Raw genomic sequence first — 24662 nt, forward strand, 5'->3', positions numbered from 1 at the left:
ACATGTTGTGTAACACGATGGATGAAGTTAACAACAGGGGGAATGAAAGACAGATTAACACAAAATGGGTGTTACACACAGGAACAACTCTCTCTCTCTCTCTCTCTCACACACACACACACACACACACACACACACACACAACCCACTACCCTACTGTATACACACCCACTCGCAGCACTTTATGAAAATGTAAACACACTTGGGTAACTGTTAGATTATATCTTCGATCTCCTGCTGCTGCTACAGTTAAATAATGCTACGGCCAAAAACTACTTCCAGTTAAATCCTGACACTAGACACACACACACACACACACACACTAACACTGCACACACTGACATTTCAACAGATCAAAGCACGTTAAGGAATCCACTAAGCCAGCAGAAATGTGAACCTTCTACGGTGAGAGCCATGATAAAACCAGTGCTCTTGACATGCCAAACCAATAACTGCCAATAAGACCATCAGACTTTAATCTGCCTCGTCTATGCAACATATTTCAGACTTTCGCTTCAATCAGAGTCGGAGCCAATGAAAACGCACATGTGGCCTCCATCAGCATCTCTCATATGTACACTACTGGGCAGAGAACAATAATAAACTGTTTAAACATTAATCTGTAATTTGCCACGAGTGACATCTTCTCCTGCTAAATTATTAAACGTTACAGAATTTACAAAAAAATATGCTGGTTCGTATTAGACATTTTGAATAATAAACAACATATGATTCATATATCCTTCATGGTCTACTTCCAGAATAATAAATTCCATTGTGTCTATAATAATACATTTAATTCACCAAACTTGCACGAAGGAGACTAGATCATCATTTAGTATTGCAGCACATTTTCTGGACAAACTGCATTTTCAGCTACAAGCACACATTTTGTCGAATTCTCTGACAGAAACAAAGTAGTTTCAAACAGTAACAAGAATACATTTTAAAAGGTTTTTAAATCCAGCAAATCCATTTCAAGCTAAAACAAGGTCATAGTCCCCAAATTACCAGTTTATTATGCAATTACACCGGGACCTTCACCACCTTGTATACTATTAATATTCACAGTTGCTTTAGACAAATACAGAAACAAACCTAGAATATTTAAAGCTCCTATGTAAAATGTCTTATATTAAATATTGTATAATGTAAAGTGGTTAAATGTTTCATTCACAGACTTTCATCATTAAATCATAATATTGAGATCAGTTGCTTTACACTTTCGTTATCGTCAATACCGTGTTTGCTTGATTTAAACCCTAATTCTCAGATTAAAGCTCTGCTTGTGATTCTTCCCTTCTAATTGCAAATAAGAGTAAACAGTGAGGCTCACCTGAAAGGTCTGTCTCCGGCTACAGGTGAAGTCGCAGTACTCCAACTCTTGCGCGCTCCGTCCTCTTTATCGTCCCTCTTCTTGCGGAGCGGCGTGGGCACGTAGCCACTCTGGTTGCTCCTGTTGGGCAGGTACTGGTTGAAGGGCATGGCGGTCCGCGGCTCGCTGACGGACGTCCGCCGCGCCGACATGTCATCCTTACGGACGTCTGGCATCTTCCTGTGGGGGGGGCCGTCGGACTCGGAGTCACTGCCGCGGCCTGTTGAGAAGAGGAGGGTGAAGGAGTTCATTAATCTAATATCCTCGCAGGTTCAGCTTTTTGCAGATGTGCTGAATTGTACAGTTAACATTCAATATGTTCTGTTTAGAGAAGAACACAATTATGATTATTATTATTCAGGAGATGGTGTCAAGTAAGTACAGCTTCTTTAATGATTTAGAGAGGTAGTGAAGGAGATTTAAATTCTATGTGCTTCGCTATTATTACTGGAAAACATGACTCAAAAAGATGTGGCATTGTATTCTTGGGTTGTAAGTTCTGTTCAGATTAATAAGAGATTGAAAATGTAACAAAACAGAGATTTATCAAACAGCAAATGACCCATTTAAATGTTAACTCATACTGTTATTACTCTTCCATATACATACAATGTCTCTCATATGTTCTATTAACCTTCTGAATGATAATTTGTGGTAAAAAGAAAACTACAAAAGAGACAAACAATAAAAATATAAATAAAAACAATATCATTTCCACTTCCCCCAATGTCGTTACGTCATATAAGACGACAGAACATTAAAGTGCTGTTCCAGTGATATTATATGCAGTGCACTCATAAATCAACCCCAAGCGGGTTGACGGCCTGTTTTTATGAAACAAAGCAAGTAACATAAATCATCAGGAAATTTGTATTGTGCAGCTCCTGCAGTCTAAATTCTAGCCTACAGTTCGGAAGAATTCACTCAGGATGCCGCAGAGTCTGTCTGCATCCCATCTGAAAAACATTGTTAGCTCTTTCATGTCAGAGGCAACACCTGGTGCTGCAGAAGTGCATCGCTCAAGGACGTCTTAAATTCCTCCGCAAGATGTGTGATGCACACAAAACAAAAAGAAGAGTAATGAGGATAAATCCCATTGATGTACTGTTTCCAGCATACCAGTCATTCCATCTTCATTCACTTGTTTTTTCTGCTAACCCCAATTCAACATTTGGAAACTACAGGTAATGGATACCTGCAGCCCTGATTTACCCAAGGTCTCTCAGAATTCCTCTCCAAGATGTTCAGCACATGTGCTACTGGAACTCCCCTCCCTCTGGATGTGTGCTTACTCAATCTATGCCCTCTGAATTTATGACTCAATGTATACGTTTTCCAAGTATAAGCCCACAATTTCAGCCAGATCTAAAGCGTGAAATCTTCCCCTATTGCTGAACCGATACAAGTGGATGCAGCTGCGGCTCTCAGTGGAAACAAATGTCCCATTTTGCAGTTGTAAAAAAAACCTCCTTTTTCTATCAATAGACTTAATTTTATGTGGTCTAAAAGATTGACAGATCGAGGTCCAAAAGAGGCCTTGAGGTATCTGCACTTCCAACTGAGTGGTTCAATTATGACTCTTCTTAGCTCATCAATTGGAAACCCGAGCGACTTTACCATCCGAGTCCATCCATCCTTAAGGAGCAACATGTGTCTTTACGGGACGATCTGCTCACTCTGCACATCTGGGAACACTGAAGCTTGAGGGAGTGTTTGTCATGAGTCAGTGCCACACGGTACCAGAGCTTCACAGAAACATATTTACGTCAATAACCATCAACATGCAGTAATACCACAAGAAGTGTAAAAGCCACGAGGTCAAGTTAAATATGCGCTACAGTAACTGGGAAGCAAAAACAGAATTACAAATGAAGAGTGATAGTGATTCCCTTTAACTTTTCCAATAGTATTAAAGTCAAATAAATGATGACACTTTCTGGGATAGTATTCATGCTTTTTTCCAATTTCTCCCATAGCATGGAAACATTTTACAGACTGGATAACTGGTACTTTACAAAACCTGTGCGATGGGCAATTTCTATCCCTCGGTTTATTGTTTCAAACAGCCTTTGACTAGCACTGGGTGTTGTCCTGCACAGAGAGAAAGAGAGGAGGACAAAGTGTCTCATTTATCAACACTCACAAAACCCGGCCCAAACAAAAGAGCATCTGCAATATTGCATTGAGACTGAATTAAAGATTCGTCTCCCTGTCCCCCAATTACTGTCCGGGTGAAGTCAGTTTACAGAGCTGAACAGTGAAAGGCTTTGTCTAAAAAAAAAAGGTCAGGCTGAGTCAACTTTGTGTGCATGGGAATAAATAGATGCTCTTGTTCTGGGTGTACTCAAAGCATTGTTATCCTATTATCACTAGTCCGTGCCTCCTGGATCTGATCTGCACACTGACAGTATGTTACCTTCAAATACCTCAAATTTGTTGATCTTGGTCTTGACTAACTGACAGATGAGTCCCTTTGTATTCATGTGTGATGGTGTTAGTCCCCGTAGTAGTAATTTCACACAAAGAGCATTGACCTCAGAAACTTTACAACCACAAACTAGAGACCGAGGGCATTCAGAGGATTCTTTCCAAGGTATACTGACAATAAAATGCTCACCATCCGATCAGCAAAAAATGTATTTCTTGCAGAAATCTCCAAATGTCAAAAGGTTTTGATACCAAATTACATCATGGATTTTTCTATGGTGTTCCTCAAGGTCTTGGTGTCTGAATGCTGTGTTTTGGAGGGATTACGGTTAACAATTTGGTTAATTTTTCCAGAATGACAGAGCACGATACTTTGCTTAGGAGCAGCTTGACAATGTGACTAATCAGCTGTGGGTTAATGCGTTGCAAAGAGGAGGTGTCGTGGGCGGTAAGCTCCACAAAGTAAATAAATAAATCTTAATATCAGCATATCGAATCAAAACAACCTACATTTATATTTCAATTTTAGACATTTATCTGACTCTCTTAAACAGCTACCACTGACATGGGTTCATTGTCTCACAATGTTCAAACTATAGCCAAAAGTCTCCACACTTTATTCCTCTCAAAAGACAAAAGCAAATTATTATAATTAAAGAAAAAAATATAATAATTAACATCAAATCACACCTGTATGCGTGCAGCCTTCTTGACACTTTTTAACAAATAAATCAAATATCTCTGTTTTTATATTGTAAAGCACTTTGTAAATCGGTTTTTGAAAGGTGCTAAATAATCAAAGTCATTATTACTATCTTCCGTTTTCTGTCACCTGACACTGGATGTCATGTTGGGGGAGCGTGTGTTAACAATACATAACTGAAAACAGATGTGACAGCACTTGTTATTGTAGCTAGGCTCACATCAGATGTGAGAGAAGTGATACAGACATGCAGAGGATGTACATGAGCAGCTTTTCAGTAAGGAATGTGGAGACTTATGCTGAGCATGTCGGCTGTCTATGTAATTAATACATATTATCAATTATTAATACAATTATAACAAACTGTATTATTCATAATATGCCCAGAACAAAAACAGCAGCTTCTGTACTGTAACTAAACTGAAACAATGGCCAAAGCTTGGCTTCAAACCAGACATCACACTGAGATCTTTCACTTGAAATAGAATATATTTCAAATACTGGGCGTTGTTCTGTGTAAACAACAGTTTTTATTACAGTGGCACTACAAAGACAATTACCTAATTTATCTATACACTATATCAGAAGTACTGAATTACTTCCCTTCAACATACAGTTTGTGGTTTGGATAAAATGACACGATGGCAAAACAGATTTAACCTGCAACCTTTAATTTGAAGGATGGTCAGTCCAATCACACGATCACACCTTCACAAGCAATACTAACTTGTGTAATTGGCGAGTATGACTGTAAAGTGTGTGAGGAGTAGTCCAGTTCTTACCATCACTGCTGCCGCGGGTGACCAGGACGTCCGGCGACGGGGTCTGTCGTGAGCGTGAGCCGAAGGAGTCCAGGCTGTCGAAGGAGTCCTCGCGGCCGTGGCGCGGCGGGGAGAGAGAGTCGCTGCGCTCGGAGTCCCAGCAGTCGATGTAGCCACTGTCCCGGATGCTGCGTTTAGGGCTCTCTGCCTCCTCCGCCTCCTGAACATTTAGAAAGACACGCCCACCTTATATCAAATGCACAAATCAGTGTAACATTTGTCTATACAAAAGAGAAGATGCATGACATTTTGTGCAAAGTGCATCAAGTAAACTTGTGTTGTGTGAAGAGAATTACATTTTTACCAACATCTGAAGATTTTGTTTGTGTTCTGTCCCCGATAAACATCTCACTGTAAGTCCAAGATCAACCTTATCTAGTCTTCTTGCCGTTTGTCCTTCGTCCTCTCTGCATTTTCTCATCAGTTCTTCTGCTCAAATCCCTCTCACTCTCTCTTCACCTCAGTGACCCCCCCCCCTGTCTGTCGACAGTTCAAACAGGTCTATGCAGCTAATGGAAGGTGGGGAAAGGCCTTTCCTGTCTACCAGAAGACTTCCTGTTCCCCTGGACCGTCTGTTATGCAACTCAGCTGTACTGCCACAGAGATTCTCTCTCACTTATGTCTTTATCTTTCTTTGATAAAGCAGCCGTGACATTCTACAGTAAAGATGCGTTGTATTTAGAGCTAAAAAACTTTGTTCACTCAAATTAGTCTTCTCTGCGTGCCGCCAGAAAATCTGGCAAGACAGCACACTGATAATCTATAAATGATACAAACTATATATTATATAGATTTTGATAAATGATTAAATGCATGCTTGCCAATGCATTTGCTGCTGTTTTCCTGGACTTTCAATTTCCCTGATTACCCCCCTCCCAATGATAAATTTCAAAATATGGTCATCCACTATATTTCCTGGAAATAGGCCAGCATCACTGCCGTTTGTGATTGTGGATTTTAAATCTAGCAGGCTACTTATTACACATATTTGTCAGTTGTGTCTAAACAGGGATTTAATGTGATTAGCAGACACAAATACACAGACACACACACACACAGAGAGAGATTAGCTCTGTAGAAAAGAGCAGAGGAGCAGAATTGCTTGTTGACTGGAGCGGAGTAATGATCTTCTGGGGTGACTATTAACATAACGCGGAGCATCCAGCGGTAGCCGGGTGTAAGAGAGGGACATCTCAGAATGTAGACAAATAAATCCAAACCCGTCGGATGGCTACATCAGATGTGTACTACCTGTAGGAAGTGAGTTGGTATATATATATATATATATATATACATTATATTTTTTTTCCTAATTTGAGTGAACGGATCCTTTAACTGATGCATTTATCCTGAGCAACTAACAGGAAGTGAGCAGATGGAAATGCAGTTGGTTCACACATTCACCAGCTTCTTGCATTACAATCATAATTTTAAAAAAAGGCCCAGTTTCCATTTCATAAGCATTAGAAGTGAAATGTTAACTGCCAATTTCCTTTTTTTAATACATGCAACTAAAGTGCTTTCCATGATTTTCAAATCTCATTTTATTATCAATCTGTTTTTTGTTTTATAGAAACGTGGCTTTGTTTTGGTCAGAGGCAACGTGGGAGCATCTGGTAGTTATTCTGCTGAGTTGGCAGAGATTTGTCAGTTTAATAGAGCAGAAAAAGGGGACGTCACATTGAGGAATAAATCTCATGGGGGTGACATCATGGTTACGAGTGGTTGTTACCGTGTGTCTGTATGCGCGTCTTGAGGGCTCGCTAATGCTAACTTCTCTTTGTCCCTTCGGGTCGGTGAAGAGGTGGAACCAGATGATTGACACAAGGACCCAGTTTAACCGAGGTCAGCCCTAGACTTCGGGTGGGGGGTGTAATACACTGTCAGATGATTTGCTAAGTTTAAATACAGTTTGCTAAGAGATCTCTAATCAACTCCTGATAAATTGTCCCTGTGCTTTAGATTTAGATATTTCTAGGCCTGGTCATCACTAAACAGGACTGGGCAAACCTTTCGCATCTGTGACAGCAGGCCCTCGAACTCTTTCAGGTCCAGCGTGGGACCGTTGTAGGAGGTACAGCCGTTGGCAGCACGACCCAACCAGTAGATGGTGATTAGAACCTAAAAAGGAAAGAAAAAAAATAGAATCAGACAAGACGATGAGATGACACTTTGTTTGTAAAGAAAACAAAGTACAATAGTCCTTCTCAGTGCCAAGTGAAAACAAGGACAAGATATAGTTTATTTTCAATCAGAGTAAGGTTGCTTGTCAATATATCCACTATAACTTCTTGCACCGATTTATTAAAAATAATAATAAATAAAAGATAATAACATATGCTTCATATTCATGAAACACTAACGGAGGGAGAACTGTTTAGGCCTGTTGCTAAAACAACAGAAACGCAGGTCGTCCAGCGATCCTGAATTCAAGTTCCTCACTTCAGTCAAAAGTCTTCAAAACAAGACTGTCAAGACTAAACATGTCATTCAGGGTACACTGAGCCAATATGTTTGAAGTCCGAGTTAGCCATTCAAAACCAATGCTGTAGCAATGCAGGCCAACGTATGAAACCATGAAGGAAAGTAAAAAGTGCTCAAAGCAAACACTAGAAATCATTCTCCACTTTGTTCATTTCTGTTTTCTCCCTACAAAAACAATACCAACTTGTTTTCTGGTTATTGCAACCGCAGCCTCCTCCAAAGAAGTTACATGTCGACCTCCTGCACAAACACGACCAGACTGAGCCATTGTTCTGACCCTGAAAGCAGTCACGGGCACTTTTCCTGCTAGAATACAGCATCCGTTCAGGGGTCACAGTGATTTATATTTGCCTGTTAGCTATCTTAGTGTATAAATTACCAGGTCAATCTCATCTCCTTTAAACACAGTAACCTTTTAAAATTAGTAGCTGAAGGAGGTTGCACACCTGCTTCTTGCTTGAAACTTAACGTCCTGAAGTTTTGCTGAGGAGGTGAAGCTTACAGCATTCAGAGGAACTCCCTTCGGAGTCAGCTTGATGTCTAAAACGCAGACTGTACAGATTGGCTGGAGCCACAGGGAGATCACACAGAGCTGCACCTTTCGCACTGTTGACCAAGTCTTCCCAGCTATATTTACTGTGTCCATGTCAACCGGCACTCTGCAGGGACTGCTTTGATAAGAACGCTCAGCATGGCTTAATGTGTTTATTTCAGTGGTATCGTCAGTGTAAACAGCCTCTCTGCCACCGTTCAAACACACTTGGAGGAAGAATAATGGAACTGTCCTGCTGTTTAGAAGAAGCACACAGTCTTTCCTGTGTGTTATTGGGCCGATTCCTGAGTGGAAATTCATCTTTTTAGCCCTAAGTAGAGAATCGGCCTTACTCGGATACAAATCTACAGCAGGGAGGGATAAATATTTACCCCAAGGAGACTTCAAAAGAGTGGACACCAGACCACCGGGGATAACCAGAAGCCTTTTTAAAGGTAGATCTAAACTACTAGTAAATGTTTTGCAGTTATAGCATTTGTCGTTTAGTGTATTAGAAGCACAGGATATTTCATCTTGCTTCCTCACAGAGTGCCATTCATCTACAATAGTAGCGCTAAAGCGAGACTGCAACCGCTGTGGTTATGCTTCATTATCTGCACACTTTAGGACCCGGAGCTGCAGAGTTTATTGCTTCTGTGTCACCAATACAACGCGAATATCTGTGCCAGCTCCCACTGGAGGTGGGTCAGCACCAAATGTGTTTCAGCTGCTTACTAGTATGCTATAAAATCCATATTGATCCCAACTGAACGGGAGAGAATTCTACAACTGTGCCCTGCATGATTCACACATGCTGCACTAAACCTTCAACAAACAACTGCACCAAAACCGAAACTTGGACACGAGCACCAGGCATAGTTCAAAGAAAACATGTCAGAAATGTAAACGGCGGGCCTGACAGTGAAGTAGTGCACAGCGTCACACGCTTCAGTTTCAGCAGCTGTCTGATCTGGCAGGTGTGGAAAGACCTGTCAAAGAGGTTCCATCGAAAAACAACAATCACCTCTTTGTTTCAAGTGCAAACACAGTTAAGTGATGCAAACACAAGGGAATGAAGAAACCCCCCAAAAATGCACCTACAATCCAAAAACATGATGTGCACACAAGCGCTTGCATGCACCATGCACACATCTGTAGACCTGTAGTGGTACATAGAGATACAGATGCTCTAAACTAGTCATCGCAACACACACACACACCCCTTCTTGTTCACAACTGCACTGCTAAATGATCATCTCCAGCAATATTACACCCATTCATGCAAGACCCACTTTTTACTTCAACATCCAATCTACCTAACAACATCTTTATCACCAAATTCTTCTTGGTGCAGTCCCTTCACCTCTCAATATGTGATGTGCTGCAGAGACAGCTGCTATCAAATCCTAGTCCTCAGTCTGCAGGGAACATCCAAAGCATATCGCGGTAGCAGGTCCAGCTAAAGCCTTTAGCAGCTGGAAGTTTGTGCTGCAAATGCTGGCTGAGAGTCCCTGTGTGTAGTCAGCTAAATGAGCTAGCAGGCCCTCTGCAGCTCGACACAGTTGTACTGTACACAGCAGCATCTCTCAGAGAGAGAGAGAGAGAGAGAGAGAGAGAGAGAGAGAGAGAGAGAGAGAGAGAGAGAGAGAGAGAGAGAGAGAGAGGTCTGATTGCAGAGTGGGCAGGGCTAGCATTATATGTTTCTTCTTAAAGCAGCATTAATAGAAAAAGAGAAGAGGGGGCCGAGGTATATTTGAACAGAAATAGACAACATTTGGACTGTGAAAATGGACAATCAGAAAGGGAGACAGAAGAAGAACGACACCGAGAATTGAAATATGCAGAATGTGAAGAAGTAAACTAGAGAGAAGATGCAGATGAAGTACAGAAAATGGTATTGGTGTTCAAATGTATGAATGTTATGTTTATAAAATCTTTAAAGTCAGACTAGAGATAGTAAAGTAGATAGTATTCTAGTAGAATAGTACAGAGCTGACTGTGGAGTGAACAGAGCTGGAAGCGACATGACAAAGAGCGGAGTGTGACAACCACAGCACAAACAGAAACACTGAACCATAAAAACAGTTTACTTCCAAACATACATTTAGCAAACAAACAAATGATCCCTCTGTAATCCACAAGTATCACTTACATTCTTGAGCTTTCGGCTGCAGTCGTTTCCCCTGAGAGAAGCAGAAGGAGAGAGAGTGAGACATTGCCTTCTGGCATTTTTGAATGAAATATTTACATTAAAATAACAGGACACAACCAACCACACTCCCACAGATTCGTGCAAAACAACAGCAAAAACTAAACTTTTTGAATAAACAGTGCAGCACAGAGGACTCTGAAGTGAGTGTAGCCCACGCAGGGAGAACTAGCACACTCTACATTTGCTTTTCAGGGCGCAGCTTGTTGTTGCATTTATTTATCATTTCCAGCAGTTGTGTTCACTGGCTGCAGTTTGACTTCAGCCATCTAAAATATAAACTACAATATAAAAAGCAAGGGCGCCTCTAGATCTACCATTTTGCACCAGCAGTCATCATTCACAAAGACAAATGCTTCTTCAACAGAGAGTCAGAGAAGACAGATGTGGTGGCCACATGGTTTGACTGCCAAGTGATCTCTGGGAGGTGAAGTGCAGAAACGCCACATCAGTGGCCACTCGGAGCCACAGAGGCTGACAAAAAGGAAAGATGTGGATCTTGCGGATCACCAGTTGAAGCTATAAATGGGAAGTGGAATGAAGCGTTTGTAAAATTGCCTCGATACACACTTGTGTTGTGAAACAGACACTTCTAGGCTAAAAGAGGGAGACAAAGCAGCACCAGAGAGAGATGTACACACACACACACACACACACACACACACACACACACACACACACACACACACACACACACACACACACACACACACACACACGAGACCTGGTTATTAGTCTTAACTCAATGAAATCCATCCATCTCTTTTCCTGAACTGTGACAGTTAACTGTGACAATTACAATTGCAAACTCCTTCAGCACTAAGTTTTATGTCACAAAGTAAAATAAAGTGTGAACATACATCTTAAAAAGTGTTCTTAATAAGACAGGGTTAAAGATAAGAAGGACCAGTCAGAGTTTCATAATGACAGAGGCCTGGTCATCCTCAGGCTTCTTCTTGGACTGTGATCAATAAAGCTCAGGCTCATTGGGTTAAATGCTCGGCAACAAAACAAAGTGCTCGCCCAACACCAGCCTTACAGGATATTAATACATTAGAGATGTTTACGTTGATCTTCTGGGAAGTAGAATTCCAGTTTAATGGGCCCTTACTGTATATATATATATATATATATATATATATATATATATATATATATATATATATATATATATATATATATATATATATATATATATATATATATATATACACATATACATACATACATACATACATACACACACTTTTGTCTGTATATATATATACAGACAAAAGCCACAACAACGTTTCATTTATACAACATATGGAAATCATGAACATTTTGTTCATAACATAGTTTCAACAGTCACAAAGCCCAACTCACTCAACAGATAAGTAAGGGACACCCAGATTGCAGTTGGGTGGGTTTTCCATGACAGTGATGACCTGAGAGAGAGAGATGGGAGGAGGAGGAGAGGAGCAAGGTGAACGTAGCTGGAGGGAACGATCTGTTAACCCTCCCCTCCTCTGGGAGCTGTCTAAATAAACACACAGACAGGTTGCTTTTCTCCGGCGTTTCCTTGTAGAAACAAATCTGATTGACAGATTCCACGAGGTATGACATATTTAGGGGGCATTTGACTCCCTTTTCTTTTCCGTCCCTCTTTTTTGTCTCTATCAGATTCAGCATCCACGATTTTATTCAAACAGTATCAACGATAAACACAAACACAGATGTTAAAGATGTACAATTTCAAAACTACTGTGTTAAAACCGTAATCATTTTGAATAATAATATACAACTGTTATGGTATATCTCACACTCTTAATTCACACCTCTTAAAAGCTATAAATATATAATATTTAGTGTGGGTCAATAATCAATATCACAAAAATAAGGAAAGCTAATAGGAAAGTCACAGTCAGCAAGGTTTTATCAATAAAAAAGTACAAACCTTTAAAATAGGAAAGGATTTTGAATAAATCATGATGCAGGCTTAACACAACCAGTTGGTTTGTACTTCCACTACTATTAATAAACTCTAATTAATTATTAATAAACTCTAATCAGAACACGAAAATCCTGAAATGTAAATTTAAAAAAAATCAGTCAAGAGAACTGATCCAGAAATATCCCAGGTAGGCTCCATGTTGTGTGATAGGTGGTTAAATTGTTTTTTATTATAATTGTTTTATTATTTTTAATAATATGATGTATATTTATTATAGATGAAAGTATGAAATATTGCTGACAGTAAAGAGAAGTAGTAACTAAATACTTGTTACGGGCTTGTGTTTTCTTGTCGATTTCTGATTTTCATCCACCAAACGGAAGGAAACTCATTCATGATTTTGTATTATTTTTTGCAGCATTTCAAAACTTTGTGTAATATTTGTTAGCCGGCTGAATGGAAGCACAGCTTCTCTCTTCTCTCCTCTCATCGACTCTGCCAGGAAAAGTCACACTTATCTTGAAAATCGGTTTCACGCAGAGGACCAGGAGATGTTTCAGGCCTGAGCTCATCATGGATCAGAACCTGTCTGTCTTTACGCCCGCCTGTCCAAAGCTGTTTCCTAGATGAGTAAACACCTGTCCAGAGACTGCTTCCCGTCATGGGTTAGTGTCAAGAAAATAGCATCCTGTATGCCAGAGGGTTACATAACAGCTGGAAACAGCACAAAGAGTGCAATGTTTCCTTATCAGTTTGTGCCAACTGTACAGATTGCCCATATATTATTTTATATTACTGAAGCAGTAAATGGACCAGTACTAAAAACACAAGCGCCCCAGTTTATACTGGAGCCGAATGCGTGCAGCAGGGAGATGGTTGCACGCATGCTCAGAAACAAAGGCTGCATAAACAACGGCGGACTAGAAACACACCTCAGTGCACAAAGAAGTCCTTCTCCTGACAGACCCAATCAAGCAGCTCCTCCTGAGATCAATACACCCCCCCCCCCCCCCCCCCCCCCACACACACACACATCTCTAGCAGCACCTTTCTAAAGCCTTCCGTGAATGAAACCTTGTTGTTGCCCGAGGACAGCACATGCAACACACACACTGACACACTTCCACACACACACCCACACACAAAAAACACACAGTATATCTTAAGAGCTGCATGCACTTGTTTGTGTTACCAAGCAACAAAGTGGGAGTAGTGGTTCAGAGAGCGAGTGTTGTATTTGGACAGAGACCAGTTGTGTCAAACAGATATGGTATTGTTGCTTCACCGACAAAGGCTCTACAAACTTCCACTGACTCGGTTATCTATGTTGGTTGTGAACAGGGAGATCGTCTGATGCACAGAATGACTGACAGACCGTGACACACAACCAGTGACACAGAACAGCCATCTATTAAGACACAATTAAAGTGTTCATCAGCAACAACACTCGGTTCATCCACTTAGTAAAAAACAAGCCAAGCTCAAGACTGGAAGAGAAGACCTTTAAGCTCCAGAGCAGCTACTGCTGTGAGCACCCTCTCTCTGTCCTGTGCACTGAAGCACAAAAACATCAAACCTTTATTTAACCAGATACAAGATCACTTTGAGTCATCTATTTAACACCTAGTGTTTGCAGTCATAACCGTGTTTTATGCTGCCTTCTGGACCAGGTCCGTCTTTAAAAGCAATACAAACAAGAACAAAAGCTAAAAACACCGTCACACACAGAGCACAAAAGTCTAAAGATATTAATCAGTCACAAAATGCACAAGGACAGTCTATTTCTCAAATAACCATACAAATAGATGTCAACAAAAACAATTGCCTTGAAAAATACTTTTTGACCTTTACACAAGACTTGGTGGACATTGTGCTTTAGAACACACACACACACCTGAGCAGTCAGGTGACACTGAAGCTCTGAGACTTACTTGGCGGTGGGGCGCGTCGACGTGTCCTGCAGGTCTCCAGGGTCAAACAGTTGGGAGCCTTTCAGTCCCAACTCCTCACAGCCGCACAGAAACACACTGAGGTTGTCCTGCACAAAAACACGCAAACACACAGTTTCATCAGGATAAACACGCTGTTGGCAGAGACAGAAGGCAACGCGAGGTCAGGTCCATTAACTGCACAAGGTTTGAACTCACCCATGACACACAGTTTCTCTCCGATTCACTTCAAATCATACAGTATCAGAGAAAATAAACTTCTGGCGCTACAGCAAAGAAAATGAAGTATGGCTCATTAAGAATGACACACACACACACACACACACACACACACACACACACACACACACACACACACACACACACACACACACACACACACACACACACACACACACACACACACACACACACACACACACACACACACACACACACACACACACACACAAATGTTCATTTACAGACCTGTGGACAAACAGTCTTAAAAGTCCCAACAAGCCCTCATACTGAAAGTGTAAAAAAAAAAGTACAAGAGATGCCAGGAGTCCTATTTTAGGGATCTGAACAGGATTCATCTCTTTTCCCTACATTAAAAAAACATGCAAAGACACACACCACAAACACAACATGAAAATCAGGATACCTGCTCGGCAGAAACGTGACACCAGCGGGTTTTGTGGACGGCTTTCGTGCGTCTCCTCTCTCAGACGACTCCAACTTTCACTCACCACCTCTCTGCTTCCTTCAAGTGGCTTCCGTTTTTTAATCCTGCTTTCCTCGGTCGTTCCTTCTCCCTCTTCCTCTTCCCTAACTTTCACTCTCTCCCCATCCTCTCAGTCGTCCTCCCTCTCTCCTCTCAGACAAACTCTTTGTTGGATGCAACCTGAGCCGAGCTCTCCTCTCCTGTTCCCAGGTTCTCTCTCTCTTCATTTCTATGCCTCTCTATCCGTAGAGGGACACAGCCAAAGCCCTTCCCTCTTTCTCTCTCCCCACCTCTCTCTCTCTCTCTCTCTCTCTCTTCACCCTGATTGTCTCAAGCATACTCTCTCCCTCTCTCTCACACACCAAAACACAAATACAATGCCCATACATCCCTATACAATACGCACACATTTAGACAAAATGCTGTTTTAAATATAGATCCTTTCATGTGATCGGACTCACAAAACACAAAGAGACTTATTTACATGTACACACTAGCAGGTGTAAGATCACATGCATGGCTGCAAACACGTAAACAAACATACTTGGAAACACTTGTTCTCACGATCCTTTCACATTCGGAGCACAACACCAACTCCAAACCCACCCTGCAGCTTCCTGTGTTTTTGGGACAGCGCCATCTCTGCTCTCCTGCTGAGGCAACCCCACCCACCGATACACACATGCGCACACACACACACCAGGCTCTTTGAGCGAGGACACAGCGATCTCTCCTTTTGACAGTTTTATTCCAGGGAGGACACACCCTACAGTGGGTCTCACACTCACACTGCTCATCAGGGTCACATTTGAGTTCAAAATAAAGGGCCTTAAGTCCAGTGGCTTACCATGAATATCAATGTGGACTCTATTTAAGAATATTTTCTAGATATTAGAACAATTGCGGGACAATTAGGGACTCCCTTAGTGTGAGGGGACAGTCTGTAATTGGGACTGCCAAACTTTTTATGACCAGAATTTGACACAAATATCCCCGCTGGATGAGATTCTGAAGTTAAATTTGTTTTTGTTAGACATACAGCAAGTGCTTACCCATTTTGCTCATGAACTACTTGATACAGTAGTAACTTATTTCAAGATCAAACTTTAGCAAAAACTTAGACGCATGTAAGGAAACTAGGAGAATAAAGTGGAAGACTGAGCCTATTCAATAACTGTGCGCAAGCTTACTTAATTGCAGCCCCCGGTTTTGCTCCTCTCTTCCCTTTGCTCTCCTCTGTAGAGGAACTCCAATGTGGAGGGAAGAAGATGGAGACCTATACGTTTGATTAATTGTCCGGATTGTGTTCAGATGCAGTCTACACCTCACTGAGATCCCAACTCAATGCGAGCCAGTCCACCTCGGCATGTGGTCTGGCTGATCGGATCCCAATGTGATCCAAGATCTGACCTTGAAGCGTACAGACTTATAAGTTTACGTGTCCCGGCATTGACAAAACAAAAGTTGCATTGAAAAGACGTGAAGACTTGAAAAGGAGTGTAACCACGGCCTCTTCTCTGTGAAACCAAGACACATGTGATGAATGATCATGATATTAAGCAGCAAAACTAAACAAACATAAGATGTTTGCTATAATTATACAGCCTCTACCTACAACATGTTGTGCAATCTTTAAACCATTGTCACTGTGAAGAGATATTTTCCCTCAGAGACCGGCCCCTCATCAGCTATAAGGAACCACCAAGGAAACCATATTTCCAAGAGCATTCATCAAAAAAGGGAGCGCTTGTTTAGTCTAGTTGAGCAAGAAGCTAGATGGGGATCTGGCGGCGTTGACAACAACAATCTCCGCTATCACAGAGCAACTCTGACTTCAGCTGTAAAACAATGTTGTCTCACAATTTCACACGGTCTGGAATTGAAATAACAAAACACTGCAATAAACAAGCCGACACACAATTAAACAGGCTAATTTAGTAGCAACTGGCATGATGACAACAATGTAGTGGGTGTTGGCGTGTGTGAGCATGTGTGTGTGGGTCTTAAGAAGTGAGCATAACTTGTGATTTACAGGTCACTGCCACAGGAAGCTGGGCGTCTACCGCAAAGGAGTGACTGGCAGCTGAATGTGTTTGTAGAAGGATTGGGAGGTAGAGATTGACTCAAAAGAGCCTGTCTACTGTACTACAAAAAAAAATTAAAAATTCTACACATTCACAACAAATCTAAATATGTTCAGAGTTATATATATTTAAATTAGCACTAAATAAAAGTTTATCAATATAAGTAAGCAGAAAGTAAACCCTGATCTGTCTAAAGGCCACATATTCAAAGTTCCAGTATTACTGACTGTGTGTGTGTGCGTTTACACTGTAACTACACGTGTAAGAGTGTGTGTTTTTTAACACAACCCTCATTGTAATCAATATCCGACAACCACGATTAGACCACCAAGGTTTCTCAGGGAAGAGGATCAGTGCTCACGCCCTGATGTTGGACCTTGACAGAATCCAGAGGAAAGCCTCTCAGGATGAGGAAACACAACACTGGAGTGTCAGTAAGATACGCTCCAGATTCTTTTCCTCTCCTCAACTCCCACAAATAAGAATAAGAGGAAGAGGAAGGGGAGAGCCCAGCATGATGCACTGTGTGTCCTTAATGTACAGAAATCACCTGCTGCATGTGATGTGAAATTCACTTTTTATAGATTCACCAACACATACTAATGTTATATACATAATGTGCATATATCTATGCATTCTCACTGGCGTTTGACCAGTATATCCTCCAGTATTAGCTAACTGCAGTTACATCAGTATCTTTGTATATGTCGGTCAAACTGCAACGAGAAATTACAGCACGTCAATGAAAAAGACATGTTTGAGTTATTTTAGAAACAATGCGGTCACAATGTAAAAAATGAATAAAGAAATAAATAGTAGATCCTTTAAAAAAATGCTTGATTAAGTAATGGGTTTATTTTATAAATAGACATTAAGCTGTCTATAGTACACACTTGTGTGAATTCATATTATTTTATCATCCTGTCATTTTCAAGTAAAACCCTCTTTACATCCATTTAAGTTGAGATACATGGACTTCAGGATGACCGACAGGGCTCTGAGAAGCTCTCACTGCAATCAGGGTAGTTGAATTATCTCAAGACCTTAATGAGGCATACAATCCCTCAGATGAATATCAAAACTGAAAATCTCCAAAGTGGGTATAACAAGGTTTTTACACAGCAGTCTGAGGTGGGGTTTTTTCTGCTGCTCTAAACTTTATGTCTGGAAAACAACACATTTTCAAACATGTGAATCACTACCAGTCAACGTGCAGGGCGATCTCCGCTACATGTCTGTTTACACACCGTAAAACATGAGCATACCAGTCGACCCGGAGACGGCTGGGAACAGACGACGCAACAACCGACCTGTTCAGACGAACACTGAGCCACACAGGACGAGCTGCCAAAGCACTGAGGTAGCTGCTCTAATTACAAAACAGCCAAACCTCCTCAGAGACTCATTTTCCCATTAGCCCCCCAAACAGGAAGGGGAAGGGGGAGCAGCCTGTGTTTTATTACGATGGTCCAGATAACAGCAGAGGCCTTGTTTATGCGTTTCTCACCTCTCTAATCACAGCCGACAGGAAGAAAAATCCCCGCAAAGCCACAGGAAGAAGCTGAGGGCCAGAATTATGAAACTTACCAATAGAGGGTCATATTGTTTAGACTGGAATTAAACCAGCAGGTGTTATTTTAATATGTTGTCCTCAAACTGCTACTGTAAACATGTTGTCTTCAGTTGATGGTTCATCTGCCCCCTTTGGGCCAGGCAGTAATTGTCATGTAATGCTTTTCGTCCTGCAACTGCATTGCCTCTCCTGAGACAGTTGTTTTTTCAGTCACTGTTGTTTGAGATACAATTCCAAACTTGTGAAACTAACTAGCAAACAGTTCAACAATCACACAATCTTTGAAACATCTTCCGCTACATCAAAAAAAATGAATCAATGCCTCATTTGCGCTCTCAGAAAGCATGGATAACCTTTAAAAACTGTACCATTTGTTGGCATTAATGTCTCCACCTACTTGGTGTCATTATCGAAATAAGTTTTAATATGAAACTGCTAATGCAAATCAAATTTTAACTTTCTTTTTGCAGCTTTGATTAATCTTTTGAAAATCAAGATTTGACAATTAAACGCTCAATTAAACAACTTGTGAAAGTCAATAGTTTTCACAGAATAATGCAGCTTTGTAGAAAAATGGCACTGCAACCCGATGGATATACGAGAGTGCTTTAAATGAACAGGAAAGACATGGCTGTCAGATGAACTGATTAGAGTCCATTAGGCTACAAATACAGGAAAATTAGATCAAAGTGAAGAATGCAGGATAGTAGAACCAGATGAGGAAAAACAAGAACATTACCGAGATGGAGAGAGCACAGAAGCTCGTGGGTTTAACAGCTCTAACAGGATAATCAATTGTTATTCTAGCAGTGATTGTATGAAGGGATAAAAAGGCCCGTAAAGAATGTGGCTGTGTAATTATCAGACACTTGTAAAAAAACAAGAGAAGGCTCATTGGCAGCCATTAGTGACGCCATGAGATAAGAAAACCCATTTAAGCCCAACACAGACTTTCTGTTCTGTCCTGCTGTGATCCAAATAACTTCTATCAGTGTCTTTAAGGAAATAGTTCATGTTTAGAAGAAAGAACTCTCAGTATGTTACAGAGGAACCATTTAGTGATCAGTGCCATCGAGCCCTCGCAGATAAATACAAAGTTTTATTCCTGATCATTCATTTCTGTACTGTAACCTGGTGCATACCAAACAAGATCATCAACAGAATAGCCACGCTGTTTTTACAGAAACAGTCTTTGACACAGCAGTTAGGAATGCCATTAAGAGCAAGTTAGGCAGGAAAGAGAGACGGAAGTACGTCTAGCGTGAGTTCCAATCCGCTCAACTTTCAGAGCGCCTCTGTTTACACGCCGGTCGGGGTCCTGAAAGGTTACTCCATCCAAATCAAGGTCTTAGGTCGTCATGAAAGGGCTCCAGTGTATTGCACTGTACTCTACTCTGAGATGCATCAGTGTTCTGGTCGACTGGAATTCACAGGCTCTCTTTTCAAAGCAGGAGGCAAACTTAAGATTCTTAAATAAAACCATGGACAACAACGTACAGTTTTCACTGAAGGTTTTAGCATCTGGAAGAAATTTCTCCCTGCTGAAGATGAAAAATACATTTTGATGGTTTAAGTAAATCAAACTTAATTTGTTTAGTGAAAGAAATGCAATGGAAAGACAGTAAATCATACTGAAACATAAGCTCCTGCAGATATGTAATGTTTTGATATATTTTTGAGTGTTTTCTTTACAGAGTGGGAGTCCGCAGATGATTTGTTTCACTGCAGAACTGTCTCACTCTACAATAAGTGAGGTGCTAAGAGCTCAGTGTGTCACACGACAGCTGAAACGGAGAACTTTCAGCTGCAGGTACCTGTAATCAACCCCCGATTACACACCTGGTACCGTATAATGCATGTCACATGATTATTGTAATACTCCTGGGCACTAAGTTTATTCAGTGGAGGTTGTGGGGATATTTATAACCAAGACTAAAAAAAAAAAAAATCTTGAAAACAGACAGAAAATCACACTCCAGAACATAAATAACCTGAACAGACACCAACAATGAAGTTACATGGTGATGTACTTTATATGAGGCACCTGGAGTACGACAGCGCTGCTAACCTTTAGGTCACCTTTCTGCTTTGGAAATCTGCACCGGTATCAACGCAATGATCTCAATTTACAAGGCTGTCATACAGTACAGCCCCTATGCAATGATATGTATGAAGTTATGTACTTTATTATAGGATTACAGCAAGTTTTTAACATTAGACAGCACTGAATAAGACTGTCTGAAAGCATCCCTGGAAAGGGAAAAAATAAATAAATGGGGAGAAAGAGATGCTGACAAAAAGGAAGGAAAAGGAAGAGACAGAATAAAGATCCAAGAGGATGAAAGGAAGTTTTTGTGGAAATGCTCTCAGGTTGAGTAAAGGTAGAGGACTCACCAGGCCAGCTATGGGTGTTGGAAGCCTGTTAATTTTCTTCACCAGGCCGGGTTTAATAGAGCTCAGCAACCTAACAAAAGACACACAGGGAGGGAGACGTCACCAGTCATGCATTTAAAATGTGTCTTCATGACAAGTTGTGTTTAATATGTCCAATGATGCATCGCAAAGTAAGTCCAAACCTGCAGGTGAAAGAGATAAAGAGTGTGTGAATTGGTGAATGTGTCTCTTCGGAGAGAAGAGGGGGGAACAAAAAGGGAGAGAAACATTTTTGAGGGTCCCACAGAGGCTTCTGGAAGGTTTATACTGACACAGATCCTAAATCAGAGCGGAGAATCGCTGCTTCTCCTTCCACCCACTGGGAGCTGTTAAATAGTTTTATTGCGGTTCATATCGCAGTGAACCACCAGGCGAAGAGGTCAGACCTTCTGCTGTCATCTCTCGGTGCACACACAAAGAAGGAAAACGTTTCTTTACAAAGTTACAGTACATTCCTGCAATCTCAGACAGATTGTCAGTCATGAACGAGCCACAGTTTCAGAGTTCCCCGCTCTCTCCGTCTCCAGTTTCATCTTTTGTGTGTGTTTTCATCAGAGGAAGCACTGTAATGACTCTTCCCTGTAGAAGACAGACCCACCCTCGGATACTCTTGCAGTATTAGATATCAGCGGCCCTGTGATGTTGCTGATGGCATTCCAGCAGGTATTCTGCTACGAGCTGCTGTAATTTACCTTTGTAGTGAACTCTCATCTACTTTGGCTTCAGTGAGAGACTTCCTGCCGTACTGTACGTTTCCCAGAATAACTTTCAACAACCCCAAGAGAAGGGGGGTGTTCTCAGTGCTACCTACAATACGTGTGGGTGGGGAGAGTGGGCAATGGCAACAGTGAAGACAATATTTCCACTCTTGTAAGACTGCCTGGAATGATAATAATGCTGCAGTCTGCATTATTTCATTGTTTATTTTCTCCCCAAATTGCAACAAAAAGAGTTCTGATTCTCTTCCAAGATGGATCGGGACAAAAATGTTTTGGACATTTGGAAATAATGAAATCAAATTGTTTGCCAGTTATCTGCAGGAATACGTGTCCACTGAAGACCGTCACAGTTTAAACTTGTTACAGGGTCAAAAGGAAATGCCAATGACTACGAGAGAGAGAGAGAGTTTTCCTGGATTTTCAAACACAGACACAATCAAAACAAACAGCACAAGCGGAAAAGAGGAAGAGGTTGTGGAGTGTTTCAATGTGGAAGTAGTGAGATCAAAACAAGCCTCACACAGGAAGTCAAACATGCTCCGTCCTCTGCTGCGTGGATACCGTTTACATGCATTGCTTGTGTAGGGTGATGATTAAATCACACAGTCCAAAACACAAGTATATCAAATTTGCAATCATATAAAACAGAAAAAAAGAAGCAAATCTTCACATGAAGCTGGAACTAAAACAAGTTCAGCAAATCTATTGCTTGATAAATGACTTAAATGATTAATTAGTTGTCGGAATAGTTGCCAATTAATGTTGTGATTGACTAATCGATTAAACGGCTAAATGTTTCAACACTAGTTGGTGATTGTACCTGTGATGGCCCCGACGCCAATTTCAATGACCTTTCATATCCAATTAATCTGCCCGATATCGATTTTGTGAATCACACATTTAGAAAACAATATCATGGCCTGATTTTTTTAGGGCCTGGAGTTACTTCCTCTAGATGTTGCATGATATCCAAGAAATTCCGAAACCAGTGGGGACACTTTTAAATTGGATGTGATGTCTGTATTCACAATAACGATGGTGTAAACATTGGGGTTGTGCAACTGAACTCGATAGTCAGGAATGTGGAAGAAGCGGCTGTGTGTGTTTTCAGTCTCGCCTAATTACGAGTGTTCAGACGAGAGTTCACGGTGTCGCAGTGGACGACGATTTAACATGACGGGAGTCTCTCTGATCACTGGACCACGCTGGTGTAACAAGTCAGTAAATGTTCTTCCTATTCAAATGGGGTTATTCTATGTTGACCCAAGAGTTTTATTTTATTTTAACTTCTTGTTAAGATGAGGAAGGAAGAGCACCAAACTATGTAAATCATAAACCTATAAATTTGATAAAAAGAATGCAAGAAGAGAATTTGTGAGTGCTCTCTTGATCTCATTGTGGACATTATGATTCTGACCCTTGCACTCCTCTCTGGACTGGAGCTTTCTCTGGTGTTGCACCCTGTTTAAGTCACAGAGGAACACGATATGATCTCAGTGCCTCAAATGAAACACAGTCAAATTAAAAGAACCTGTATTTCACAGTCACTGACAGACAGTGGTACGAATGCATCATGTTCTTAAGGAAGAGAATAAAACCAACAAAGATAAAAGCCGAAGAGACAGCTTGTGGACAATTTAATTACAAAACACAGTCAGATAAAAAAAAAAAAAAAAATAGTCAGAACTTACTCGCATAGCAGTATGCCGTTCTCCAAACCTCCTCTGAAGTCCTTGTCACCAAAGCATCTTCCTGTGACAGCCTACGGAGAGAACAAAGGGAGCGAGTTAGCAAAATATAACGATAACAGGGCTTATTAAGAACAAAAAGCAGAACATCAAATGATCAAGTAAGCCTCTGAATCTGAAGTCTAGACACACAAGCGCCACTTGGAAGGCAAGAAACGAGCCCAACAACCTTTATAAGCACTCCTTTCACGTCTTTCCTTCACGGTAAATCCTGAGAATGGTATGGAGAGGTGCACAAAGAGCTGCCGGCCGTATATCAAGTCCCTCTCTAGTTAACAGCGCTACACGCTAACAAGCTTGACATAAGCCGCAATCGTCCCGACCAAATGGCTCTGGCAGGCTAATGTGTTGTGACAGGGGATTTATTGGGAAACAGTTACTGAGACCCTCTGAGGAGGAGAAGCAGCCTGTTTGCATGTATTGACATGAATACAGTACATCAGCAGGCGTGCATGCTTTGGGACAAATATTGCAACACACGTAAATGCTTCTTATTTGTAATACAAGACATGTAAGTGGCTCAGGGCAGCAAACTTTACGGTTCAGTCACAGCAAAGTTTATAAAACAAACTGAATCTAAATTCATGTTTTCTGCTCCCGGCGTCCAACTTTCAGCTTAAGTTTTGACCTTTCACATTTATTTATGGGAGTAAACAGAACGTCTCATTAATGCATTTCACCACATGAAAAGCACACAAACATCTCGAGTGCAAACATAAACAAGCAGCAGTGAAATAATTGTCTCCCACTCCAGAATATCTGCTGTTACGGGACATTTAGCACCAGGCCTACTTAAAACCCATTTATTCTCACAAACACTGGCAGGGATTTGCCTGCACCCCCCCTTTGGACTGCCGGTTTGAAAGCCAAAACAATTACAAGATAAAATTTCCTGAGACTTTCTTTTACATTTATTTGCACAGCTGTGGAAGAAAAGTGTGGAGGAGTTTCTGGGTGTTTCGTTTC

At 41.1% G+C, this 24662-nt stretch overlaps 1 protein-coding gene across 1 annotated transcript in view; it reads right to left on the minus strand.

Annotated features, from left to right (window-relative positions):
* The window catches only part of LOC142964733 (LIM and calponin homology domains-containing protein 1-like), a 72339-nt gene that overhangs the window by 19324 nt on the left and 28353 nt on the right, over positions 1-24662 (minus strand). The window contains exons 2-8 of the mRNA XM_076105233.1: positions 23640-23710; positions 21191-21260; positions 14416-14522; positions 10495-10525; positions 7337-7447; positions 5288-5486; positions 1337-1595 (exon numbers count right to left, since the gene is read on the minus strand). Coding sequence (XP_075961348.1) covers positions 1337-1595; positions 5288-5486; positions 7337-7447; positions 10495-10525; positions 14416-14522; positions 21191-21260; positions 23640-23710 — 848 coding nt within the window. The remainder of the gene's footprint in view (positions 1-1336; positions 1596-5287; positions 5487-7336; positions 7448-10494; positions 10526-14415; positions 14523-21190; positions 21261-23639; positions 23711-24662) is intronic.

The sequence above is a fragment of the Anarhichas minor genome, unplaced genomic scaffold (genome assembly GCF_050575085.1).
Source record: "Anarhichas minor isolate MPS153535 unplaced genomic scaffold, ASM5057508v1 ptg000031l, whole genome shotgun sequence".
NCBI lineage: Eukaryota > Metazoa > Chordata > Actinopteri > Perciformes > Anarhichadidae > Anarhichas > Anarhichas minor.